Source organism: Xyrauchen texanus, chromosome 22, assembly GCF_025860055.1.
Source record: "Xyrauchen texanus isolate HMW12.3.18 chromosome 22, RBS_HiC_50CHRs, whole genome shotgun sequence".
Taxonomy (NCBI): Eukaryota; Metazoa; Chordata; class Actinopteri; order Cypriniformes; family Catostomidae; genus Xyrauchen; species Xyrauchen texanus.
Window position 1 is genome coordinate 29575640 of NC_068297.1, and position 25871 is coordinate 29601510.

A 25871-nucleotide genomic window follows, 5' to 3' on the forward strand; every position below is an offset into this window, starting at 1 on the left:
GCTAAAACAGTTTAAACTTTGCCAGTTATTTGCAGCTTTAAAAGGAAATAACTGGCCTCTATGACGTAATTAGCGATTTTAATGATAATCGAAAATGTATTACTTTTCGTTAAAATTCGGAAATCAAGTGGCGACCCACCATAGTAAAAACGTAACACATTTTCAAACTTGTCAGCATGTCAGGGCCGCCTGCTGTTTGAGAGGTGTGACTTGACTTCCTCCGTAACACTTTAAACTAGAAAAGTCTCACTAGAATTGAAATTGGTCACATCAGTTTTGAGGTCTGAGCAATATCGAAGGAAGCCGGTTTTTGCACATGCGTGCCAGAGAGAAGAGCAGAGCATAATTGCGAGCTGGTTCTGTTACACTTGTGCGAAAGTGCAGAAGAGAAGCCTTTAGCTGATTGTGAGATTATCATTAAATCTGCCTCAGCAGTTCTAAGTTGGCTATCCAGTAAGATAAGCCAAATGTACATGGTATGAAAACCGTCAATTTGCATACAATGAAACCTGTATATCGCTAAAAACCTAGATGCAACAATTTATTTTCTTCTCTCCAAATGATACCAGAGACAACCACGAGAAGGAGAATTTAAGAAGGAAAAAAAACGGTTACCCCACCAAGAACCAGAACTGTCCTGTGTAATAAACCAGGACGTCTGGTCACCCAATCTATTATTAAATCATAAACAAAACATTTCACTGACCAAAATAACTTTGTATTTCATTGTGCCTTTTATTGTGGAAAAAGCTATAAAATAACATTTTAAGCAGCTCACCGATGCTTTTAAATTTTTTTGCAAAAAGAGTTTTGCAATCTGCTTTTAGCAATAAAAAAAAAAACGTCCGGATTATTTAAAAAGTTCGTTGATTCATCAAGGAACAGTTTAAGATGACAACACTACGTGGACCACAAGAGACTACAGAAGCATACATGTGTGGATACATTACACGTTAAAAGACTTGATAGCCCAATATTAATAATGTTGTTCTGAATTTTAATTTTTATATATTGTTTTAGTAAACCGTGAGACACATGATGTGGGTGACTTGACATAATGAATTTCTTAACCACAACCATGATGCATGATCATATTGGCTGCACAAATGCCGCGTGCGATTTTACCAGTTGTCATGTCGCGTGCTGTGCAAAACTGCCTTGTAGTTTCTAGTACATTGGCTACATACCCATCTTTGTGTTCGTCATGCCAGCCACCTCAGTAATCGATGTTATACAGCAGTCTCTGTAGTAACATTGAAGCGTATTGGTTGACTGAGTGTGCCGCTCTACAGGAGTGTTTGCTCAACACGGTGAAACAAACTCTGGCTACGTCTACGCCATCAGGGGTACTACTGCTTGCAGACAGTGTCCGTCTATTTCTGATTTTAAATTTGTTTTACTTATTTTGTTCATTGCATCACAAATCAAATGCCATGGACTCGGCTGGACCGAGTCCGACAATAAATGCATCCGAGTCCGTGACAAGTCCAAGTCCATTAAAATTGGACTTGTGACTCTTTGAGTACGAACTCGAGTACCCCAACTCGGCTTATCGATCTTCAATGAATTAATTTCAGGACAAATGCACAGTAATCATGACAGCAGATGTTAAGGCTGTCTATACAGTCAGCCACCGCTAGAGTGCTTGCGTTCTGCATAATCATGTCTTATTCAAATCACAAAAGAAGCCACAGTCACAGATCAGAGATGCTTTGCGATATTACCGTTAAGATTAATCGATCTTTAATTTTCACGACTATTATGAAATGTCTGAAAATTGACCCCTAGATTAGGGCTGGGACAACGCGTCAACGTCATCGATGACGTAGACGCAAAAAAAACGTTGACGCAAAATATGTGCGTCGATTCGTCAGACCCAAAACAAAGATGGCGGCGCCGGAGAGTAGTAGCAACACGAGTGGCTCCTCAGACTATCAGAAGTGCAAGGCGGCACGCACTCGTTCCTCTAAAGTATGGGAATTCTTTAATTTAAAAGGAAACAATTCCGTCATCTTTGGAAAATGGAGATGGCCTTCCATTCTAGCACCACGGCAATGCACCAGCACCCGGGAGCAGCAGCAGATGACAGAGCACCGTAAGTTTTTTTTCAACTCCCCACTTTGCACTCGATGTTGGATTAGGCTATAATACGTTGTCGACACCTAAAGTTTTCGCTTATAGCTATTAATAATGTGCTTATAGCTATGAATGTCGTGAAAAATACATAGAGGACACTGACAACGCGCTGACAGACAGGACCAAGCAGGTAACATTTAATAAAGTCTCAACTTTCAAATTTGGCCATTCAAAGAAAATTAAACCATAAATAGGCCTACTATTTTGTGGCTCTTTAATGTGTCGTGACAGATTGCCTCAGTGAAAGCTGCTCGTGAACCGATCATCTTTTCCTTGGTTAATTTATAGCATCAAATAGGCTAAACATGAATGTAGCCTACATCAGAAGGACTGTCGTTTTAACCACGGAAAGATGTCAGTACAGTAGCCTACAATCCATTATTCAAATTCAAATCCACCGACGTTAAACGTTTTTTTTTTTAACATTTTATACACCCCCACCCCCGATGAAACCGGTATTACCGGTGTTGTCACAAGTTGATTAATCGAATCGAAATCGTATCGGACTGAAAAAAATTAATCGTTAGATTAATCGATGCTTCGAAGAAAAAAAATAATCGCTAGATTAATCGTTTAAAAAATAATAGTTTATCCCAGCCCTACCCTAGATGTAATAATGGTTTATGTGCAGTTTACCAAAAAAATATATATAATACTGCGTGAATTAAATGGAGTCTGAGGCCCATACTTAACTGGACCAAAATGAGATCTGAGTCCACTTTGTAGGCCCCTTTTTTTTCTATTGGCTAATCTCATCCAAATGCAAGATTTACATTGAGCCTGAAAATGTATTTTTTAAAGGGCTGCACTGAGGTCTTTAAATGCTGAGCTTTAGGCAGATTAGCATTGAGGAGGAGTGAGTCTGCAGTTCCACACAGCGTCAGTGTACTGGTGCAGAGGAGTGACTATGCTGGCTGGATATTTTTGTTCCTTGCAAAACCCCGCTGTGCTGAATTTAGGATGTCATTTGAGTTAGTAAAGGGTATGTCGGCTCTGGTTTGGCATAGCTGTACGGTGTCATCTGTTCAACAAATAAATGCAGTATACTTTTTTAATGGCAGCAGTTTTGTGCCTGTATTTTTCTTCAGCTCTGTGATGACCGGTATGTTGTCAACCAGCACCTGTTTAATCTTTAAATGTGAGAGTTGACATGCATCTTAAACTATTCTTAAAATCATTTTGTTCATTAATTTGTAATTATTATACATACAGCTTTTATTACATCATATTAATAGAATAAATGAAAAATTTGTACCTCTAAATTTTTATTTGTCACACCATCTACTGTCCCTGTATTGTGATAAATCAGGAGTAAAATTGTGCAAACTTGGGGTGGAGACATAGTGCATGATGGGCATTGTAGTTCTATAGAGTGTGAGGTCAGAATATTTAGCAGAGATGAGTCACTTCTATTTAAATGAATGGGAGAAATTGGAATGCCCAACAAAGTAGCTCTAGCACCCAACAGAGGTAGAAAGGAAGTCCCACCTAGCAGATAAGTGCCAATCACCTTTTAGATACAGAATCACCTATCAATCAACTCGCTAACACGCATGCACATTAGCTATACAAGCCAGGAAAATTGCGTGTTTTAGCATAATATGAGGTCAACTTTCGGTTGATTGAAACGTGATTGATTCATGTGTTAATAAACACTGCATTAAAAACATCAGTAAATATGTTTAGGCAGAGGGATTATTAAGACTAGTCTTCCACTCAATTCACTGACAAATGTAGCACAACTGCTCCGTGTTCTAGCTCCCTGTAACTAGGAGAATGGGATGAGAAATGTTTCTGGATCAGTCGCTCCGAGCAAAGTTCTACATCGATTGTGTACACAGAGAAAATGTAGTTTCTAAAAAGATTCTACCTTTTTATTTTATAATATACGAGTAGTTTGATTCATGAAACAAACAATTTGATGACATTTTGGGAGCATTAACAATTATTCCATTCAAGTATTAACATGCCCCTTTGAAGTTGAAGCATCTGTACGCACCATAAATCAACTCAAAAGTGTGCCCTGAGACATACCCTGTGCCCTATTTAAGTGAAAAATATTCAGACACATTCCTTGAACATGTTAGGTTGGCATTTCCCACAAAGTTTTATCCTGACCTTGAAAACATCTTAAGTTGACTCTGACGTTGTCGATGGGCACAGCATACGATGCAGGTTCGAGTGTTGCACTTTGCTGCTTTAGGTAAGACAGTGGCTATCCTTCAATATTCATATTCGCTGCCATGTTGATGGTAAAACAAATCATGCACATTCATGTTATTGATTCTTTATTATAAATATGATGTGAAGACCTACTTTCTAAATATCTGTACGTTTACTATGTTGTTTTGACATGAATGTTGTACAGTAGCTGACATGACCTGTAATGTCTCTTGTATGCGATGCATGGCTTATTTGTATGGCATGCATAGCAGAAGAGAAAGTGGCTGTGAGAAAAAACGAACCAAAAAATAAAAATGTACTTTTAAGGAATAAAACAATATTCTAATGTGTTACTTTTAAAAGTAAAGTTACCCAACACTGATAGTGACTGACATCATTATTCACCCTTATGTCGTTCCAAACCCATTTGACTTCCCTGGAATGCAGAGATGGTAGGCAGAATGTTAGGGACTGACAACACATCCATTAACACATTATACATCAGCTACCCATACTCTCTGAAAGATGGACGTGTGAGAGTGTATGTCACCCGCTCACAGGTATTTAGTTGTGTTAATAAGTAAACCCAGATTGTTGCATTCAGCACACATACTAATTGGATCATACCATTGTGAGAGATTGGAGGAGGAGGGGACAAGACAGAAGGCATGGAGGAGGTGATAAGATGTGATTTAGATGAGATGTTTAGGGGAGTAGGCAAAGATTATTTTGGTAGAACTGTTATTGGTTGGCCATATTATGTTATGCCATTTGCATAAACTATACTGTATTTCTTTTTCTAGTGAAGGTGTGTTGTTGATTTTGTGCCTGACACAATTAATTATGCACCTTGCCTTCAATCGGCACCTGGTGATTCGGTACCTGCTCTATCTCCATGAAAGAAGGTGTAATGTGTATTGAGAGTTACTGAGCAGCGTGAAAAGTTTGATTTAAGGACTTGTTTGTACTTTATATTGGATTAATGCTGCCTTCATGTGCTATCAGTATTATCCTTGCCACTTCTAAAGTCAAGTATGTCACTATAATTTGCTAAATTGTCAGAGAGTGTAGGAAATCTTTGGTCAAATGCATTCTATTTTTCTTTGTGTTAAAAAATTACAGTATGCATCAAAATGTTACTGATAACATTAATGTTTATGACCAAATTGGCAAGCAATAACAAGGGAGCTGCATTTAGAAAAATGATAAAACCTATCAGTCACTATGGAAACCTTTCCTCCAAACTGGGAAATGGGTCACAATTACAATGATGGGTCACAATGATTGGCTAGTTGTCTAGATAATGTTTTAATATGTATATCATTGTTTTTATATTTTTAGCGGTGTTGCTTTAATAAGTGTGCTAGCTAGATTTCCATCCTAATGTTCTGCTTTAAGCGCATGAAAAAAATGTGACTAAAGAAAATACGAATCTTTGCGTGTTTCCATCCACTACATCATGCGTGTTATCTTGAGGGTGCCACCTTGTCATGATGGACCAGCAGAATGACCTCCTTTCTCTGGGGAGAGGATTAGATTTGTTATTATTTGCAGGATTAGAGTAATTGTACATTGTTTTGTTAAATGCTGCCAGGAGATACCACAGAATAAGTCAAGTCAAGTCAATTTTATTTGTATAGCGCCTTTCACAACACACATCGTTTCAAAGCAGCTTTACAGAATATCAGCATTAACAGACGATAAAACTGTAATGTCTATAAAGTCGATTAATCATCATTGTGTAATTTAGATAAAATATGATTTTTAATAGTGTTTAAAAATAATTAAATGATAATTGTATTAATAACCCCAGTGAGCAAGCTGTAGGCGACTGTGGCAAGGAACACAAAACTCCATAAGAGTTTTAATGGAGAAAAATAACCTTGGGAGAAACCAGACTCACTGTCGGGGCCAGTTCCCCTCTGGCTAACATTATGAATGTAATGTAAATATTAATTATGTATAGGTAAAATCATGGTTTAAAATTATTAAACTAAGTGTTAAGGGTCAGTGATTAAACATCGATTGTGTTTGAACTGTAAAATGAATGACCAAAGTCTTTGAAGTCCATCTTGATTAATTGCAGAAGTTCACATAGATGCAATTGTCCTTGTTAACTGGCTGATGAAGGCTTTTGTTGGCAATAGTTTGTCTAAGCATTTCATTTCAAGATCGTAGTCCATACATAGACCGAGGTGATGCAGGTTGGAGTTGGCATCATTTCATCCTCTGAAGTCCGTCATAATAGATTGAAGTGATGTTTGGCTGGCACCGGCTGCATTTAGTCATCATCATTCAGCGACATGTAGCAGTGGAGTCCAACATGAAGCAGGAATGGTGCTGGATCCAGCCGGTTCTGGTGACCTCAGTATAGGAGTCCCGAGGTTGAGACAGGGAAACAAATAAAAGATGTAAGCATAGATGCCATTAAATTTATTGCATACCAGAAACCAGAAACATTGAGCATGATCTCTAAATATGCAATAAGTGTATTATCTGATATAATGAGTGCTGAAATAGGTGCAATGCCTCTGCATACCTGGGAGCACCCGCTCTCAAAACTGTTCTGGTAGATTGTGAATATACACTTTAATGACCAGCTAAATCTAAATTTCAAGGGCTGTGTCCGCAGAATTGTGCACCAAGGTCGGACCTTTTGTAGGGCCCTTCACCTCAAACTCGCATCACACACTTAGCACGTGTACATGTGGTCAAACACATTACTGTTTTGCAAATAAACTGTTTCCATCAACTTAATGCACATTTTGACTAATGTCAAACTCCACCTCGGCCAAGTTTTTACGAGTTACGAGTTTATTCGTATGTAAAGTTTTCATTCAGGATTTATGCACAATTTCAAAATGCGCATAAAAATAGCTGGATGGAAACCCAGCTATAATGATGTGCTGTAGCTGTTAGTCAGTTGCCACAGTAAAACCCTCTCAAAAAAGTTGAAACTAAAATGGTCGCAAATGCAACTAAATAAATAATTTTTATTAAACAATTATTTATTGTCATAGTATTGAAGCACTGTGTGCGCATTGCACAAAAAGTGCAAATAATTGCAATGTGTGAAAAGGAGCATTGCGATGATGACGCTTTCTGGACACGTCAAATATAAACCAGGCTTTACACCGCTTTTCACCCTTTCTGTTGAGATGAGCAGACTGCACAATTCGTGGACAAATTACTATTTTGAACCAGGTCTTACGAAACGAGTTTGAACTCAGGTGCTCACGTTAGCAGTTTAAATCAAAGTCTCTTTCTCAGTGAATCACACAGTGAATCAGCCATCTGTAGGTTCACAACTGTACTCTCATTCGCTATGTTGAACGTTTACCCAGTTGTAATTACCACGATAATGTGCAACTTCCAGGTAGGAAACTTGTATTTAGCATGTGAAGGTAGCATAAATGCCCCTATGAATCGTGAATCGTCCGTTGAAACCGAAACCAGCCTAATTATACAGGACTTTCTTTTTACCAATTAGTCAAGTAGCTGCTCAGACAACCCACTGACTAATCAAGTTTTGCACATCACTAATTTGTTCTTGCATCTCTTCCTTCAGAATGGCGCTGGACTTTGCTGACTCACAGTACCTCCTCATCCTGGCACCGTCACTGGTCATTGCTCTCATGTTCCTTTTTTTCTGGCTCTTTATGAAAGAGACTTCCTATGACAAGGTTTTGGCCCGCCAGAAACGAGATCTTAAACTGCCGCCAGCTAAGCCCGATGCACGTAAAAAGAATGAGAAAAAGAAGAACAAGAAGAAGGAGACTGGTGGAGGTGGCGGCGGAGGCGGAGAGTCAGAGGAAGATCTAAAGGATTTCGATACATCTGATGCCACTAGCCCGGTCTCAAATGATGAAGATTCTGAGGCGGTACCGGTGACTCCACCTGTTGCTGTTCCGGTCCAGACGGAGCCTCCGTCTGGAGTAAGAGAGAGAAAAAAGAAAGAGAAGAAGCCAAAAACTGGACCAACTGTTACCCCTCCTGCCAGAATCACTCCACCTACTCCTGTTGAACCGGAAGTCAATGGCTCCAAACCTGCTGTCCGTAAAGAGCAAACCCTCCCCCTTACTAAGCAGTCCAGCCCACCGCTGCCTCAAGCCACACCCCCTGCCCCCACTGAGACTACCAGCAAAAAGAAGGCCAAGAAGCAAAAGATTGAGTCCGGTGAGTACATTTACATACAAATAGGAATGTGTGTCAAACAGTAGGTGTGTATTTGGCCATGAACACACCTTTTAAAGGGATAGTTCACCCCAAAAATGAAATTATTTCATAATTCATCCCTACTTAATCTCATGTTTGTACAAGGCAGTCCTTTTTTTTTTCTTCCATAGAACACAAAGGGAGAGGTTTTGAAGAGTGTTCATGCTGCTTTATTCCATTCAATGAAAATTTGTGGTGATCAGGGGCTGTCAATCTCCAAAAAGGACAAAAAAAAAACATAAAATATAGAAATAGTCCACATGAAGCATGCACTATTTTAAAGGCCTTCTTATACTAGCATTGAAGTAGTACTTCATTCAGGGGTAAAAATAAGTTATAAACAGCCGAGCAATGGTTTACTGTTTCCGAATATTCAGACACCCGCCATACCGATGTGGGAGGCATTTAGAAGTACATTTAAATACGAGGACGCTACATGTAAAACCTTTTATCAGTGACTTTATGCCTCATTCTATGAGTGGAATTCACATGAGGTCAGTAAAAGCTGTAAAAAAAACCACTCGATGATGATTTAAAGTAATATATATGCAGTAGAAAATGTTTAATTTGTCTTGTTTAAATTATGAATTAATTACGCTAATGCACTAACATACTACACATGGTCATAATATGCACCGGTTCCACTCAGTTACTGTAATTTATGATGACACTGATACCATTGCAAAGATGTGTATAAAAGATAAAACAATGATCTTACTTTAGACAGATGTGTGAATGGCTTTTGCTGCAGATTGCACATGAGTGAATGGGCACTTGAGAGTATTTGAGAAGATTTGATTCCTTTAGTAGACTAAAGAAAGAAAAAAAATCACATGACTTGGTCTTGGAAATGTAGGCACATTTGCACCAGCTCGCTAATAACTCTATCCATTGGCCTGAAGGGACTTGGAGCTTCAGGTCACACCTTCCAATGATGTGGACCTATGGCAGTAAGGTGTTAAGCAGCCGGTGATCATTTTTCTTAGAAGTTGGCTTCAGCGAGCTGTTCCGAACCACCGAAACAAACTCAAAAACACCTTTTGTTTTGGCCAGATCTTATTCTAAATGACGTCACATCCATTCGTTCTTTGATTTCATAGGAAGTGTATTGAGGAAGTCTTCTGAAGCGCAATATCTTTGACCCTACTGAATCGCTACGCCAATGACCCAACACAGTAAATGCCTGGGTTGCATTTGTTATCTTGAATACTTTTGTGCATTGTTTTCAAGGATGAGGGTATGTATAAACTTCCATTATTTTTGTTGTTGATGTCAACAGCAAAAGTTGCAGGAAGTTTTCTCTTCCCCCTTTTAAATTGTGGATGAGCCTGGGGCCTGGGTAGCTCAGCGAATATTGATGCTGAGTGACTCCAGCCAGATCTCTTAATCAACCAAATTGGCCCGGTTGCTAGGGAGGGTAGAGTCACATCAGGCAACCTCCTCGTGGTCGTGATTAGTGGTTCTCGCTCTCAATGAGGCACGTGGTAATTTGTGCGTAGAGGATCGCGGAGAGTAGCATGAGCCTCCATGTACTGTGATTCTCCGCTGTGTCATGCACAGCGAGCCACGTGATGAGTTGCGCTGATTGACTTTCTCAAAAGCAGAGGCAACTGAGACTTGTCCTCCGCCACCCAAATTGAGGTGAGTAACCACGCCACCACCAGGACCTAGTAAGCAATGGGAATTGGGCTTTCCAAACTGGGGAGAAAAGGGGATGGGCCTTTTTATTTATATGTGCCTATTATATTTATCCACTTTATTTCCTAAAATCCAACATAATTCAAACAGAACATATATTATACAGAAGGAAAACGTTGCGTATAATTTGTCCAAGTCTTTAAAGCCCTTTATAAATTTGCCCTTATATTTACAGTGCAATGCCACATAAGCACAGTAGATTTAGTGCGTTTAGTGATTAATCTCTAAATGATTCTAAATGTTAGTTTGGTTTGTGTGTGTGTGAGACTGCTTGGGTATCAGTGGTTACTGCAGATAATTAGACACTGGGACAACAGCATCCCTGAGGATCTTTTGCTGTCACACTGCACATAGTCGCTCACATTAGTGTCCATGGTGAAGCATTCTGCCTAATCGCATCTAATTAGTGCTTCTTGCAAAGACAAGCATCACTACAAGTATTAAATGATTAGTTCACCAAAAATGAAAATCCTGTCGTAATTTACACCATTGTTGCTCCAAACCCGTATGACTGTCTTTTTTTTTTTTATGCACAGCATGAAATAAAAAAATAAAACAAACATCGCTGTCTGTCTTGTTAATACAATAACAAGTTTTAAAGTTTGAAAAAGGACCCAAAATTATCATAAAAGTAGTCCTTGCAGCCAATGTGTCATATTCCAAGTCTTCTAAAGACAAACAATACGTTTCTCACTGAAACCTAATCAGAAATATAAGTCATTTAGTAATGTAAATTTTGATGTCTGTTTCACATTCTTGAGCGTTAAAAGCTTGTTCACAGTGACTCTGTGACAGTCACGTGACAACTTGCGTTTAGCGCTAAAAACTACAGTTTGCAATGCAACTACAGTTGCACTGGCCACTTACACATGTACATCTACATATTCATGCGATTTATCTAATCAGCCAATTGTTTGGCAGCGGTGCAATGCATAAAATCATGCAGATATGGGTCATTAGCTTCAGTTAATGTTCACATCAACCATCAGAATGGGGAAAAATGTAATCTCAGTGATTTCGTTTTTGGCAATGTTGGTGCCGGATGGGCTGATTTGAGTATTTCTATAACTGCTGATCTCCTGGGATTTTCACACAAAACAATCTCTTGAATTTACTCAGAATAGTGCAAAAAGCGTTTAACATCCAGCGGGTGGCAGTTCTGTTGGCAAAAACAGATTGTTTATGACAAAGGTCAGAGGAGAATAGCCAGACTGCTCCAAGCTTACAGGAAAGTGACAGTAACCCAAATAAACACGCGTTACAACAGTGCTATGCAAATCAAACACTGAGGCGAATGAGCTACAGCAGCAGAAGACCCCTCCGGGTACCACCACTCTCAGCAAAGAACAAGAAACTGAGGCTGCAGTGGGCACAGGCTCACCAAAACTGGACCGTAATGATTAGTTCACCAAAAATGGAAAAACAGCCTAGTCTGACAAATCTGGATTTCTGCTGAGGTACACAAATGGTAGGCCTATTGCAGCCTCCATTTTCTGTTCTTGGCTGACAGAAGTGGTACCCAACATGGTCTTCTGCTGTTGAAGCCCATCTGCCTCAAGCTTTGACATGTCATACATCCTGAGGTGCTATTCTGCTCACTAGAAAGATAGCGAAATATATTATATTTGTTATATATAAGATGGACAGATAGCAGAATATATGTAACAAATATAATACAAGTTGAACCGATGGCGGAGTATGTGTGACGCACGTAATACAAGTTGAACCGATGGCGGAGTATGTGTGACGCACGTAATACAAGTTGAACCGATGGCGGAGTATGTGTGACGCACGTAATACAAGTTGAACCGATGGCGGAGTATGTGTGACGCACGTAATACAAGTTGGACCGATGGCGGAGGATGTGTGACGCACGTAATATAAAATATATAAGTGTGGAGTTATTAAAGGCTCCCTCGCCATCTTTAAAACCTTTTTTTTTATTTATTCAAAGCCATAAACAAAATTATATGGATGGATAGACCGAAATCTGCCTTTTTTTTTTTTTTCTCTGAAGTGAGCACACATCCACAAGAAAAAATACACTATGAATTGTCGGATGATGTGGGGGTGGGAGAGGGCATATAGATACTGTAGTTTGATAGATGAGTGCTGACGGATGACAGAAATTCATCCACACTGCAGTTTCGCTTTGCTTGTGGCCAGAGAACGCTGAGTTGTCAATGTATCTCTGGAGTGATTGGTTTATTTCAGGAGGATTTCTAAGCTGTCGTGGGTTTAGGATCTACTTTTAGCCTTAAAATGCTTCATGATTACACTTAAATGAAAATATTAAGAGTCCTAAAATTAGAAGTGACACGCCCCTAATTTTTATGAGTTGCTCCTAAATTTCCGCTTTAGAACCTACTTTTAGCCTTACGATTTTTTGTGAATACGGGACCAGATTTTATTGCTAAAAAAGTAATTATCTCTGATAGAGCCAACTATCACAATCCACAAGTCGAAAAGTCATTTATCTGATCTTGTTGGATCCATTTTTTTTTTCTTATTTTCCTCTCTAAAGATTATAAATGTATTTATTTATTTTTGGCTCTCATGTAACACAGAAGAGCGTCCACCTGAGATCCAGCCTGATCCATCTCCTCCTGTGGTGAAGGAGGAGCCTGTGATTATTGAGTTAAAAGCACAGGATGGAGCCGCTCCTGTTACCATCGCAGCACAACCAACCATCTCTAGCGGCAGCGGGCGGAGGAAGAAAAAGCAGAAGGTGGAACCTGCTGTCACAGGTAAGCTTCTTAAAAGACTAGTTCACCCAAAAAAGCAATGTATTCATGTCTGAATATCGTACGACTTTCCTCTGCGGAGCTCAAAAGGAAAAAAGAAGAATGTTCTGGTCTTTCCCAAACAACAAGCATAAAGTGTCCAGGGACTGTTAATCTAACTCTTTTAATTGGTACATTTTATGGTCACGTTTGTTTCAGTGGATGAGGTGCATGTCCAGTCCTCAACCCCTGTCACTCAGACTGATGCCGCTCCAACCAACTACCAGAACAACCAAAACAATGAGGCCCCATCTCCTGCTCCTGCTCCTCCCACCAAACACAGCAAGAAACAGAAGAGTGAAACCAGCAAAGGTGATCAACAGTGACACACACAGCTTACTGTTTCTTTTTACATTTCATAAATCGCCTACTTTTAAACATCTGTCTCCCTGTTCTAGGTCATCTCATATTTTTCTAAACTAGACTGTGCAGTGACATTATTACATTGCAGGTCATTGATTGATCTGAGGGCAGTAATAAATGGAGTTTGGAATGATTGCAATGGTTTATGAACTGAAATAATCACGATATATGGTTTTTATTTATGCAGAGAACTCCGAGGTAAAGCTAAAGGAGCTGTTGGCCAGTTTGAGTGGTCTGGTGCTGTCAGACTCTGATGTGGTCAGTCTGGTCTCAGTGCTCCGAGACAAGAGTCCCAACACACTGGACACCTGGTATAAGGTTAGAAGATGATGCTCACTTACATTTTTCTCTTTCATGTTTTCTGCAGTTAGTATGCATCTGTTCTATAGTGAAAGTTTGAGTTGTCAAGTGTCTGTTTTTTCTGATTTTGTTTTCACAGTCTGCAGCTAAGTTTGAGCCCTCTGCTCAGCAGCTAGCAGAGAAAGATCGTCTACTGGGCACGCTACAAGAGGAGGCATCCATTGCCAAGGGCAAAGTTAAACAGCTAAGCCAGGTTAGAGAATTATGTCTTTTATGCTTCCTAATGTGTATACCAGGCCTCCATTTCGGATGTCTGTATGATCCTCAGTACAGTTGTAACCTAAATGAGAAAAAAAGGACTCTAAATACAATTTTTGTTTTTAATAGCTGATATGATATAAAACGTTTTATGATTTAATTAAATCTTGAACGCATTTGACCAATATACAGATATTATTTAAAGTGCACTATACAAGATGTTTTGGTTAAAAATGAACAAATTGTCATTAGTGATCAAGAACATAAACAATCAGTGTTCAAAACAATGTCCTTACGTTATTCACTACATTAAGCCTATAAAAATGATTTGGATTTTGAGCTGTGGGGTCAGATTTGGTGCGAAAGTGTTTCCTCTTTGCGTCGTTACAACATGTCCGTAAACACAGGAAAGAAGTACCGGCTGTCTCGTGTTCAGGGTGAGGATGCTATTCGGTCAGTCACAATCACACAGTTCAGGACAGTATCGTTGCAGTCTGGATGGATGTTTATCTGTTATCCATTTGGCAAAATTGTTTACTTGCTATAATGCTTTGATAAAGTATTTTGTCTGGTAGGGTTGTCATGCATGAAATGTGATGATGTGCTGTGAATTTACTGTGCATGTATACTAAATGTACATCTTCTGAATGTTCATTTTTAATAAATTATATATTATCCCCATCATTATCGCTCGTTTTATGTTTTTAGTTTACAGTCTTATTACAGTTTCACTTGCTTTATCAACTGTATTTGTGTTAGTTAACAGATTTTCATTGTAGTCGTAGACAAAAATCAAATAAAAAAATAGTCAATATTACATCATATTCATTCATTTTAGTCAGTTACTCGGAAAAAAATTACATATAATTTTAGTCAATGAAAATAATATATTTTACTTGATGTGAAAAATGAACAAAAAAAAAAAGTGTCAAACTGTAACAGCTCAAACTTTTATTAAATATTCAAAGATTTAGAAAAACACTTATAAACATTTTCGGATGTAAACATGTATCAAACATATACAGCATTAATGTACACTGTCCTTGTTGTGAAAAACTTGAGCTCCTGAAATAATGTATAGACCAAAGTATCTACTTAGAAGTTAGCCTGTATTCTGAATTCTCCATGCTTTAGAGACTTATTCATTTTCAGTGAAATTATATTACATTGTGTGTAGCGTCTTTCTTATGAAAACAGCATATTCACAATGCAAGTTACTCAATGCAATTCATGCATATTCTGACTAGCACGTCGCTTCAGATGTAAGTTGTTCCATAAATGCTGTGGATACATCGATGAATCTTATGTATAAAATGGGATGCATTTGAATTGGATATTTACCCCATTTTAAAGTGGTTCATTTTGCCGGTGTGAATGCGTTCAACTCGATCCCAACATACTGGAAATAATAAAAGTAATAAAGTCTTCAATTGAACACATATCAGCCATATCATGGGTTATATTGATAAGTGTAGTACAATACAAAAATTAATAGTAGATAAAACACTTGAATAATCCTATTAAAATATACTGGTAACTGGTGGTGGTTGAGTAAAGTCCCCTGTTCTCAATGTAAAAGCGCTTTGAGGTTGGTGTCAGAATAGCTCTATACATGTCAAATTCAATATATGTAAATGAGTGTTGTTTATATTCACCATAGCAAGTAATATTTCATTTTTAAACGTTTAATCATTTAACATAAGATCAACATCAAAATAGCACGTTATGACTCCTGCTCTGAATATCTTCATGCCATGATCACACACAGGCGATGTCCATGTAACCTCATATCAGATGAATCTGCCAGTAGAGCAGTGTCGAAACACAACTGATGTAAAGTGTTCTTCTGCAAAATGCATGCAATTTCAAATGTCAACCACAGATGTCACTAGAGAACACCAAGTTAGTTAGTGCAGCTTTAATTTATAATATTATTAATAGTACTATAAAAGCTGTAAGTTAGAAGAATTTAAAAACAAATAATAATAATGGGTCTATTCAAATAAATGTTTATTAACACAATATTAGGGTTGGGCACCAAGAATTGGTCCTTATTCAGTTGTTTTTCCACTGCTCTTGAATCAGCAGCACAAAACAGCGTGGACAGTGCAACTCTCAACTTCCAAATGGAGGACTCTAATAAACTGGTTCTTTTCCATCTATTCCACAAAAAGCATTGTGTTCAGTGTAGTCTGATCTCCGAACGAATGACTCTTATCAGTCACTTTTTAGTCTATAACTGAATAACTGAACTGAAATTCATTCTGAATAAAATATATATGATGAATTATCAGTATTCCATATGTGTGTGCACATACATATTATACATGCTATTTCTTACTCTGTTATTTCAGTGATTTACTTTTGCCATTGCTATTTGACGAAGAAGCAATGTGGACGTAAACTATAGCAAGTATAACGCATGAAAGGTATGATCTGGATATTGTGAAATTGTGCATCAATTGAACAAAAAGGGGGGAAAAGGACCCTAAATAGAAGTTGTCAGTTCTTATTCAGTGGTGCCTTTCACAAAACCATCATTAGCCAACTATGGTCGCAAGTTCCATCGTTACCAACATAATGCCAACATAATGTTGTTATGGTGTTCTGAAACGCAATATAAATGTGAATGCAGCCGTTTAAGGGATTAAAAGTTGTTAGGGATTGAAAGCGCTTTATCACACACGGTTTATTTAAAAAAATGTCAGAACCGAATTCTTTTTATGACTGAGTTCCGTTTATGGTTCTTGAAAGTGTATTCTTCTACAGATACGGATGGAACACTGTCCTAAATTATTCTGACAGTGTTTCTTGAACTACTATTCAGACATGCCATTTCTTACTCAAGGTGGCGCTGATGTTTCAATAACTTGATTTACATTTGACATTGCTATAGAACAAAGATGCAACTTGGAAGTGAACTATAGCAAGTGTAACACATGAAAAGTATTATTTGGCTATTGTCATATTTTGTCTATTTAGACTTAAACTTGCTTGAGAAATTAAATGTGTAGCTTGTGTTATGTGAAGCTCAATATGTGGTTGACAGCCAGTTGCATCATGAAATTTCACTGTGAAAGCAATTAATCCTGTTCTAGATTTGTTGCATCATCTCTGAGAAATGCCAATAAAACATCAAAATATATCAGGGTATATACTGTTATTTTCAAAAGTTCTTAATGTTTTGAAAATCTGGACATTTTGGTGACCTATTTATGATATATATATACTGTACATGCTGGGTCACTAACGACTCTCAATATGTTATGTTTAGCCCGTGCATTCAAGGGTAAAATTAAAAAAGTCTGTGCAAACGAAGGTTTTTTTCAAGACTCTGATGTTAATCTCAAAATGGCCAAATATCGGCCAATATCTCAGTCTAGCACTAATAAATATCAGTGTTAGCTTTTGTGTGTGATGATCATGGCAGTAATTCATTAAATGTGAACTTCAGGAACTGCAGGCTGAAAAGCAGAAGACAGGCCGTGTGGAGTCTCTGCTGCATGAACAGCGTGTCGCCAGAGAGAAAGACATCATGCAGGCTAAAGCTCAGAGCTATCAGGAGATGCAGATTAAGGTAATCAATACGAGTAACTGATGAGGCTGTCCCGCAGAGAACAAATTGCACTTTAATGGACCATATCTTACCATGCATGTAATGAAAGGCACATAAGGGGTCATTTCTGCACTATAACATCGAAGAATGTAAAGAAAGGTGGACCTTCTCTCTGCAGTTCCAGCAGTTAAGAGAACAGCTGGAGGGTCAGATCGCTCGACTACAGCAGGAGAATGGCATCCTGAGAGATGCTGTGGAGAGATGCTCCACCACCAACCAGATGGAGACCAAGTGAGTCCCACCAACTCTATCATACTCACCATTGCTGTTAAAATGCTCATTGCTGCTGGTAGATATAGCAAATATTTTTGCTATATCTCTATATTTTTCAGAGTTGTAACTATTTATATACATATACCCTACAGTGCATATATATCTGTTTGCTCTAAAATGCCTTTAAAGTGAAATGTCGGAATATAATATCCATAGGGCTCATATTTTTAGAATTGGAGTTTTCAGGACACTGAAGTGTAAGGATTGGTGAAACCATTGGGAAAGGTTTCATAATGCTTTTGCAAGTTTAGTTTACGTGTGTGTGTGTGTGTTCATTCAGGCAGTCATCTGAGCTGAATAAACTGCGTTCTGAATGCAACGGTCTGATGAAAGAGCTGACAGACACCAAAAACAAGCTGCAGCAGGAAGAGTTGCAGCGGAAGAGTCTTGAAGTCAACTATAAGCAGAATGTTTCCCAGCTGGAGGTGCCAATCAAACCCGCTTAATATACTTCATCACATCAGCGCTCATTCTTATTGTTAATGACTAGTTTATCCAAACAGTGAAGATTTGATCATTATTTACATTATTCACCCTTATATCGCATGTCAAACAAACAATAATTCATAGTGACTATGTGCTATTAAGCTCTAAAAAAGTAAAAATTAAAATAAAAAAAAAAAAAGACCATAAATGTACTCCAAACGTCAAAAGACATGGAATATATGTAATATTCTATTTATTTCTTTATTACTGTATTTCTTTATTTTTGTTTGGATTTTCTGTTTTATTTGTTTTTTGGTTGGTTTGGTTCTAATGTTTTATCCGTTTTTTTTTTTTGTTTGTTTTTTTACACTTTTTTGTTTGTTTTTATCTCATTTATGTGTTTAATGCATAAATAACCGTGTACATTTGTAATGCCGTGAGGTTGAGCATTTACTGGATAGCTGATCTATGGTCATGCTACTGAAAAATGTAAATGTTAAGTTATTTTTTTATGTTGCTGAAGGATGCCAAACATCGTTGGGAAGAGCTGCAGAACTTTTTGCACAGTGTGAACACAGAGAGAGAAAAGCTTCAGGGTGCTAAACAAGGTAGGAACACACTCGCGCACACACCGACTTACAGACGTAAAATATTCTGCACACACTCTCGAACCGTTCCTCCTCTGTGCTCTCAGAGCTGCAGAGTCAGCTGATGGTGGTAGAAACTGAGATCACCACTAAAAACAAGGAGATCCAGAACCTGCACAGCAACCTGACGGACACGCTCATCTGTAAAGAGCAGGAGCAGCAGAAGGCCATGCAGCTGGAGCAGAAGGTTCTTCAGCTGATAGAAGCATCACAGCACACCATGAAACCCGATGACCAATTACAGGAGCAAGTCAAGGTACCTCATCTGAACTTTTTTTTTTTTTTCCTCCCCAATTTGGCATGCCCAATTCCCAATGCGCTCCATGTCCTTGTGGTGGCGTAGTGCCTCGCCTCAATCCGGGTGGCGGAGGACAAATCTCAATTGCCTCCTATTTTGACTATTACCAAACTAAATTTGTTGCTGGCTTTTTAGTGCCTGGAAAGAACTTATGGTGCATGGACTCTGATCAATGATCAATCCCGCATTGCAGTAGAATGTAGGCTATGCAAAGTTATCTTTGTTGCATACCACTGTTTGAGAACCACAACTTGAGTGACTAGCTTTGCAGAAATGTATCTGTTTGTTATATCACTGCTGATAAGGGCACAATATTGTCATTTGCAGGATCTTCTTAGCGAGAACAAAACGCTGAAAGTTCAGATTGAGAATCTTCAGCATCAGCTCAGCACTCAGGTATGTGTGTAGGCTGCTGGATGAGGATGTATGTGTCTCTGCTTGTTGCTTGTCAGTCAAGCTTGAGTAATTGTAGTTTTTTTTTTTCTGCTCCCTATCAGGCTACGACAGTATCACATTTTGATGAGCTCCAAAAACTGTAAGTGGTGAACTCTCAAAAGAAGCTGTTTGGATTTTCTTACACCGTGTCCTTACTAGGTGTGATGCGGCAGGTTTTCAGTGACAAGCAATTTGTCTGTCTACACTGAAAGAGAAACTGCTGCATGACTTGACACAATTGCAGCCAATCAGAAGGGATTTGATGTTTAATGTACAGCTATGTGGAGTCAGATTAGGGCCAATGAGATTTCACATTGATCAGGGCTACACAGCCAGTCACAACAGGAACAGAATCCAAGCTAGAGACAAAATTCCCTGTTACTTGATGCTTAACGCAGTCATGGCTGATTGGTGAAAAAAAGGATAGCTTTTATCACTTTGTGTCTGGTTACACAGTGTCTTAACCAGCCTTTTTCCAGCACCTCACTGAAAATGAAAGTGCTGCGCTTTCTTTGTGGGCAGTGTAGCGTAACAACAAAACTATAAGCCAAGCGACTGACAAAATGTCTTGTGAAATGTTTGTTGTGATTGCAGCTAGTTAGGACACATTGCAATATGTTAAAGGAATAGTTCACCCAAAAATTTTATGTTCTCATCATTTACTCACCCTCATGCCGTCCCAGAGGTGTAGAATATCTTTGCTTTGCAGGTCCTCACAATGCAAGTGAATGGTGGCTAGAAATTCAAAAGGGACAAAGGCAGTATAAAAGTAATCCTTATGACTCCAGTGGTTAAATCCATGTCTTCAGAAGCAGAATGATAGGTGTGGGCGAGAAATAGACCAGTGTTTAAGTCCTTTTTTACTGAAAATCTACACTTTCACATTCAGCCACCTACTGGTTGGGGCTGGTCAAAGGTGGAGATTGATAGTAAAAAAGGACTTAATTTTGATCTGTTTCTCACCCAAACCTATCATATCACTTCAGAAGACAAGGATTTAACAACTGGAGTTATATGGATTACTTTTATGCTGCCTTAAAGTGCTTTTTGGATCTTCTGAGTACTTCTGGTCACCATTTACTTGCATTGTGATGACCAACAGAGCTGAAATATTCTTCTAAAAATCTTAATTTGTGTTTTGCAGAAGAAAGTCATACACATCTGTGATGGCATGAGGGTGAGTAAATGATGAGAGAGTTTTCATTTTTGGGTGACATGTCCCTTTAAGCTGTGTCTTACACATCAGTTTAAATCTCATAATGTATGTGTCCCTGTTTAGGCTGGCTGAGAAAGAGCAACAGCGAAAGAGCCTAGAAGATTCTCTTAATGCAGAGAGGAGCAGCGGGGCTAGCAGAGAGACCAACATGCAGGCGAGTGTCACTGCAGTTCACACTTGTTACATTGTACATAAATTGTTTGGTTTCAGCTGTGTAATTGACAAATGTCTCTCTCTGTCCTCCTTAGTCCATGCACAAAGATAATCTGGCATTAAAGGCAGACCTCCAGAATATGCAGGCACAGATTTCTGAGAAGGTTAGACTTGAATTGAAGCTGATTGGTCTTTAAACTGTCTGTATTAGATATGAACAAACACTCATTCTTGTCATGGCTGTCTTTTTTCTTTTTCCAGGCCATATCAGTGGATCAACTTCACCAGAGGTGAGTGAATTGATATTGGTTAGAATCATAAATGCCTTAACCTGGCGCCACACTAGGAGACGTAAAACTAGAATATTTTTCTCTCCCCAATTTGGAATGCTCGATTCCGAATGCGCTCTAAGTCCTCTTGGTGGCGTAGTGACTCTCTTCAATCTGGGTGGTGGAGGACGAATCTCAGTTGCCTCCGCATCTGAGATCGTCAATACAGGCATCTTATCACGTGGCTTGTTGAGCACATTACCGCGGAGACATAGCTATTTTCCGCGGCATCCACGCACAATTCACCACGCACCCCACCGATATTGAGAACCACATTATAGCGACTACGAAGAGGTTGCCCCATGTGAGACTACCTTCCTTAGCAACCGGGCCAATTTGGTTGCATAGGAGACCTAGCTGGAGTAACTCAGCACGCCCTGGATTCGAACTCAGGACTCCAGGTGTGGTAGTCCGCATCAATACTTGCTGAGCTACCAAGGCCCCTGTAACAACTCTATTTTGGCCGAGGGTGTCACACTTCCTGACTGTTTTGCAGAGATCTTGCTCTCTTCAGTTGGAGGTTTGACACACTTGCTGATATAGAATGGTGGAGGGGTGGCAAACTCCAACTCACTGCAGCTCTCTCTCTTTGATTCCGTCATGTGGAGCTCGCAGAAGTACCAACAGGAGTATTGCGTAAGCATAGACTATTGTTAAGGAGTGATTTATGAAGCGTTTCATAGAGTAACTTTACCTTGTAAAAGTGCATGATTGTGTATTCATCCCCTCGAGGCTTGCTGTAGAATGTGTATGTCCATATTCAGCTTTCAGTGAGTAAAGAAATTATCTTAAAAAAGAATGATGTGCCTCAACTTTCTGAATTCATAAGTCATTTTAATGTAGGAGAAAAACGCTTTGTGACAGAATCACTGTGGATTACAATCAGTGTTTGTGATGATGTGCAGTACACCGCGATGAAAGCGTTCAAGGAATAGTTCACTCAAAAATTAAAATTCTCATCATTTACTCACCCTCATGCCATCCCAAATTTGAATGACTTTCTGTCTTCTGCAGAACACAAATTATGATTTTTAGAAGAATATTTCAGCTCTGTAGGTCCATACAATGCAAATGAATGGGTACCATCATTTTGACACTCCATTAATCACATAAAGGCAGCATAAACGTAATCCATATGACTCAAGTGTATTAATCCATATTTTTATGATATGTGTGGGTGAGAAACAGATCAACATTTAAGTCCTTTTTTGCTTGAAATTCTTCTCCCTGCCCAGTTGGGGCCAATATGCATGAATAATGTGAATCGCCAAAAACACAAGAAGAAGAATGTAAAAGTGATCCGTTCCTCACCCACCCCTATTATATTGCTTCTGGAGTATTATGGATTACTTTTATGCTGACGTGTGATTTTTTTTTTTTTTTTTTTTTTTGGATCTTAAAAAATTTGGCACCTATTCACTTGCATTGTATGGACCAAAAGAGCTGAGATATTCTTAATTTGAGTTCAGAAGAAGAAAGTCACACATCTGGGATGGCATGAGGGTGAGTAAATGATGAGAGAACTTACTTTCAGATCAGCTTGATGTCTTATCAGTTCTTCAGTAAAAGAAGCTCATTGGTCACTAGAAGAGAGCACAAGAGCCTGTGCCAGTGTCCGAATGATTTTTTTCTTTCATGTTGGATAATTTTTTCCCGCTGCTGTAACCATTAACACAGCAGGAAGCCTGACGCTCAAGTGAATAACAACCTCCCGCTAGCAGACGCTAACGCATGCTTCGTCGGCTGTGTAAATGGACCTCACCCCTGAAGATCTCTGGAAATATGACACGCATTGTTTTTGTAGATGATTAATGAGTGTATCATTGTGTTATGTGTTAAGTCTTCAGCAGCGTGATGAGAAGGTTAAGACAGTGGAGAACCTGCTGGAGTCCAGCCTCATTCAGATGGCCAACAAGGAAGAGGAACTGAAGGTGAACAAGAAATAAATATTTTGTTTAAGTTGTTTTTATATTTATGTTTTATATTTTGCTCAAGGTGATTTTAAGTATTGAAAAAAATCTAAAGCCACAAAATAATGTGATTTTATTTTTCTGCTTGTTTTTTTTTTTTCATGGTCACCATGTTGAGCATGGACTGTTCCTGACTATGTCCATTTTATGTTTCTTTTATTATGTCATTAGTTAAAGTAGACAAGAATATTCAGGATTTCTGAAGAGCTTTGTGTTGCTCATTTAACCTAGCGATTACAAGCATTTATTCAAGATGAACTACTTAATCCCAACTCAGAGTTTTTTATACTGTATTAATGTAAATAATTTTTTTTTAACAGGGGATCAGAAAAGAGAATGAAGGGTTGAAAGAGCAACTGGAGGCAGTACAGAAACTGACTGCAGAACAGGTAGCAAACACCACTACCACACGTGCAAGCTACATACACAGAGCTGTTGAGAGTTTGTAGAGCTGTAATCTAGATAAAGGATGTTTTTGGAAAACAAATCTAAAAGCTATCTAAATGCTACAAGCTAAAATATAAGATTATTTTAAATTTAATATGTATTGGTCGTCACTATAATTATTTTAGTTTAGCTTCCATTTTACTTGTGTTGTTTTTTTAGTTATGATGACTTCACTATTTTTCTAAAATGTGTGAAATGGTAACTATAAACATGTGTAGGTGTGTCCAAAATGTTGACTGTGATTATGAAAGTTCCTCATTCTCATCTTTCATATGTCTCTTTTCCTCAACCTTCTTTCAGACGATGACAGGAACAACAGTAGAAGAGCTAAAGCAGATGTATGTTTAACCTAACGGCTTGTTTAAAAAGACACAATAGGCATTTTTCCATTGTAGGAACTTTTCTTTCTTCCTGGAAATATTTCAGTTTCTCGTTGTTTTTCCATCACGTTAACTAGTTCCACGTAGAACTCAAACCTGAACCAAACCATGCACTTTTTTAGTACCTGCTCCTGAAGTTTGTACTTTCCTTGCAATGTGAAACTATTTGGGTGGAGTCAGAACAGCAAACGCTTCTTGTTGGCCAAGGAAAATGCGTCATCAGCCATCAGACAGACGAGACTGGCCATTTTTAATAGTCCGGTTGCTAAGCTTTGTTTAAAAACGATTGAGCTATTGCTATTGTAGGCTTTTCAAATCAAAATGGATAATTGGATATTTATGGAGCAGAAAAAAGTAAGCATTCTAAACCTATTATTTGCCGTGTTGGCAGGTGTTGCGCCAGCGTTTGCAGCACAAAATGGAACAGGACATCCGTTTACTGTTGCAACGGATGCGTCCAGTGTTGCGATGGGACAAAGGTGCCATCCGTTGTTCCTGGCAGGCTACTCTGCCTTATAGGATCTATACGTTTAGGATTAGGGTGTGGTCAGGGTTGGGACATCTGCTGCCTTCCAGGAACAAACAGTGGCCCCTATGTACAACGGGCATCCAGTTTAAGCAGCTTTATTGATTATAATAGGATCTAATTGCTGAATCACAGCATTGAGTGAGTTGCTAGTTGAAATCAGTGTTATAAAACTCCACACAATCGTTTCAAGTGGTATTATTTATTGAAAGCACACATATGATCATGCAAAAATCTGAAAAAGCAACAAACAAAATGCAGTTGACGTTCTCTGCTCTTGTTCTCCTTTCCTCTTAAAAATCTGATCACATCTTGTCCACGTGTAGTTTTTCACAACAAAACAGGACGATAAAAATCAACTCAATCGCACAGAGTCATCCAATGTTTGTGTTTTGAAGTGAGTTGGCTTGGCTATTGTCGCATCAAGTTCAGGCTACAGCAGCGTCACATGCTTAAATCGAAGTTCCTGCTTTAGTGGCTTTGGTGATAAAACGATGCTTGGAATTTAACCGGAATGGATGTAGTTCCACAACGAACTGATTTTAGTTCAGGTTCTAGTTCTTCAATTGTGTGGAAAAATGGCTATTGAGACATTATCATAAAACGTGAGTTAGTATTAATTCATAGTGAGGCAGATACTGTTTCTTAAGTAAAATATCTCAACTTTTGGGTTTTATCAGGATTCAGGAGAAGGATGAAAAAATCAGATCAGTTGAGGGGAGTTTGCAATCAGAACTGGACAAAGAATCAGAAAGACGCAAGGCAGTGAAGGTAAGTGTGTTCTGTATGTTCTGTTCATCTAAATTCTTCATTGCTGATAAACTGTCTGCACTTTGTCTTTTGTATGATGTTTACCAGACTGTTTTGTCTAAGTTTAAATGTTTGTTTTTGTCCACAGGATCTAGAACATCAGGTAGAGGCTCTTAACACTGAGCTGGTCCAGATAAAGAGAAAAGAAAATCAGGAGTTAAACTCCGACATGAGTGCAAAACTCCAGGAGCTTCAGGCTCAGTATGTGTCACTTCTATCACATACCCTGGTCATGCTTCCATTAACATGTACACAACTATACAGTACTTTACATGAATGAACAAAGGCTCTCACATTATTTCATTTAAGCAGTTCAAATTACCAAATGATTCACCAGTTCCTGGCCCAAGTTTGTTTTTTGTTTTTTTTATGAAAAAAATTAAGAGGCTACTTGAAGTTGGAAGAAGTTGAATAGAAAGCAAGAATTAA

The 25871-nt window shown here is 38.6% G+C and overlaps 1 protein-coding gene across 5 annotated transcripts in view; it reads left to right on the plus strand.

The window, feature by feature from the left end:
- Window positions 1-25871, plus strand: part of LOC127662180 (kinectin-like) — a 51459-nt gene that overhangs the window by 4996 nt on the left and 20592 nt on the right. For 4 of the 5 annotated variants that reach the window (XM_052153261.1, XM_052153263.1, XM_052153264.1 and 1 more), the window contains exons 2-21: window positions 7868-8475; window positions 12780-12959; window positions 13155-13307; window positions 13546-13676; window positions 13798-13911; window positions 17371-17493; window positions 17651-17763; window positions 18086-18230; window positions 18755-18839; window positions 18926-19134; window positions 19504-19572; window positions 19674-19711; window positions 20891-20981; window positions 21076-21144; window positions 21242-21270; window positions 23150-23240; window positions 23600-23668; window positions 24027-24064; window positions 25313-25403; window positions 25531-25643. In XM_052153261.1, the coding sequence (XP_052009221.1) occupies window positions 7869-8475; window positions 12780-12959; window positions 13155-13307; window positions 13546-13676; window positions 13798-13911; window positions 17371-17493; window positions 17651-17763; window positions 18086-18230; window positions 18755-18839; window positions 18926-19134; window positions 19504-19572; window positions 19674-19711; window positions 20891-20981; window positions 21076-21144; window positions 21242-21270; window positions 23150-23240; window positions 23600-23668; window positions 24027-24064; window positions 25313-25403; window positions 25531-25643 (2558 nt within the window). In that variant the 5' untranslated portion in view covers window position 7868. The remainder of the gene's footprint in view (window positions 1-7867; window positions 8476-12779; window positions 12960-13154; window positions 13308-13545; window positions 13677-13797; window positions 13912-17370; window positions 17494-17650; window positions 17764-18085; window positions 18231-18754; window positions 18840-18925; window positions 19135-19503; window positions 19573-19673; window positions 19712-20890; window positions 20982-21075; window positions 21145-21241; window positions 21271-23149; window positions 23241-23599; window positions 23669-24026; window positions 24065-25312; window positions 25404-25530; window positions 25644-25871) is intronic. The other variant, XM_052153262.1, reaches the window with a different exon arrangement.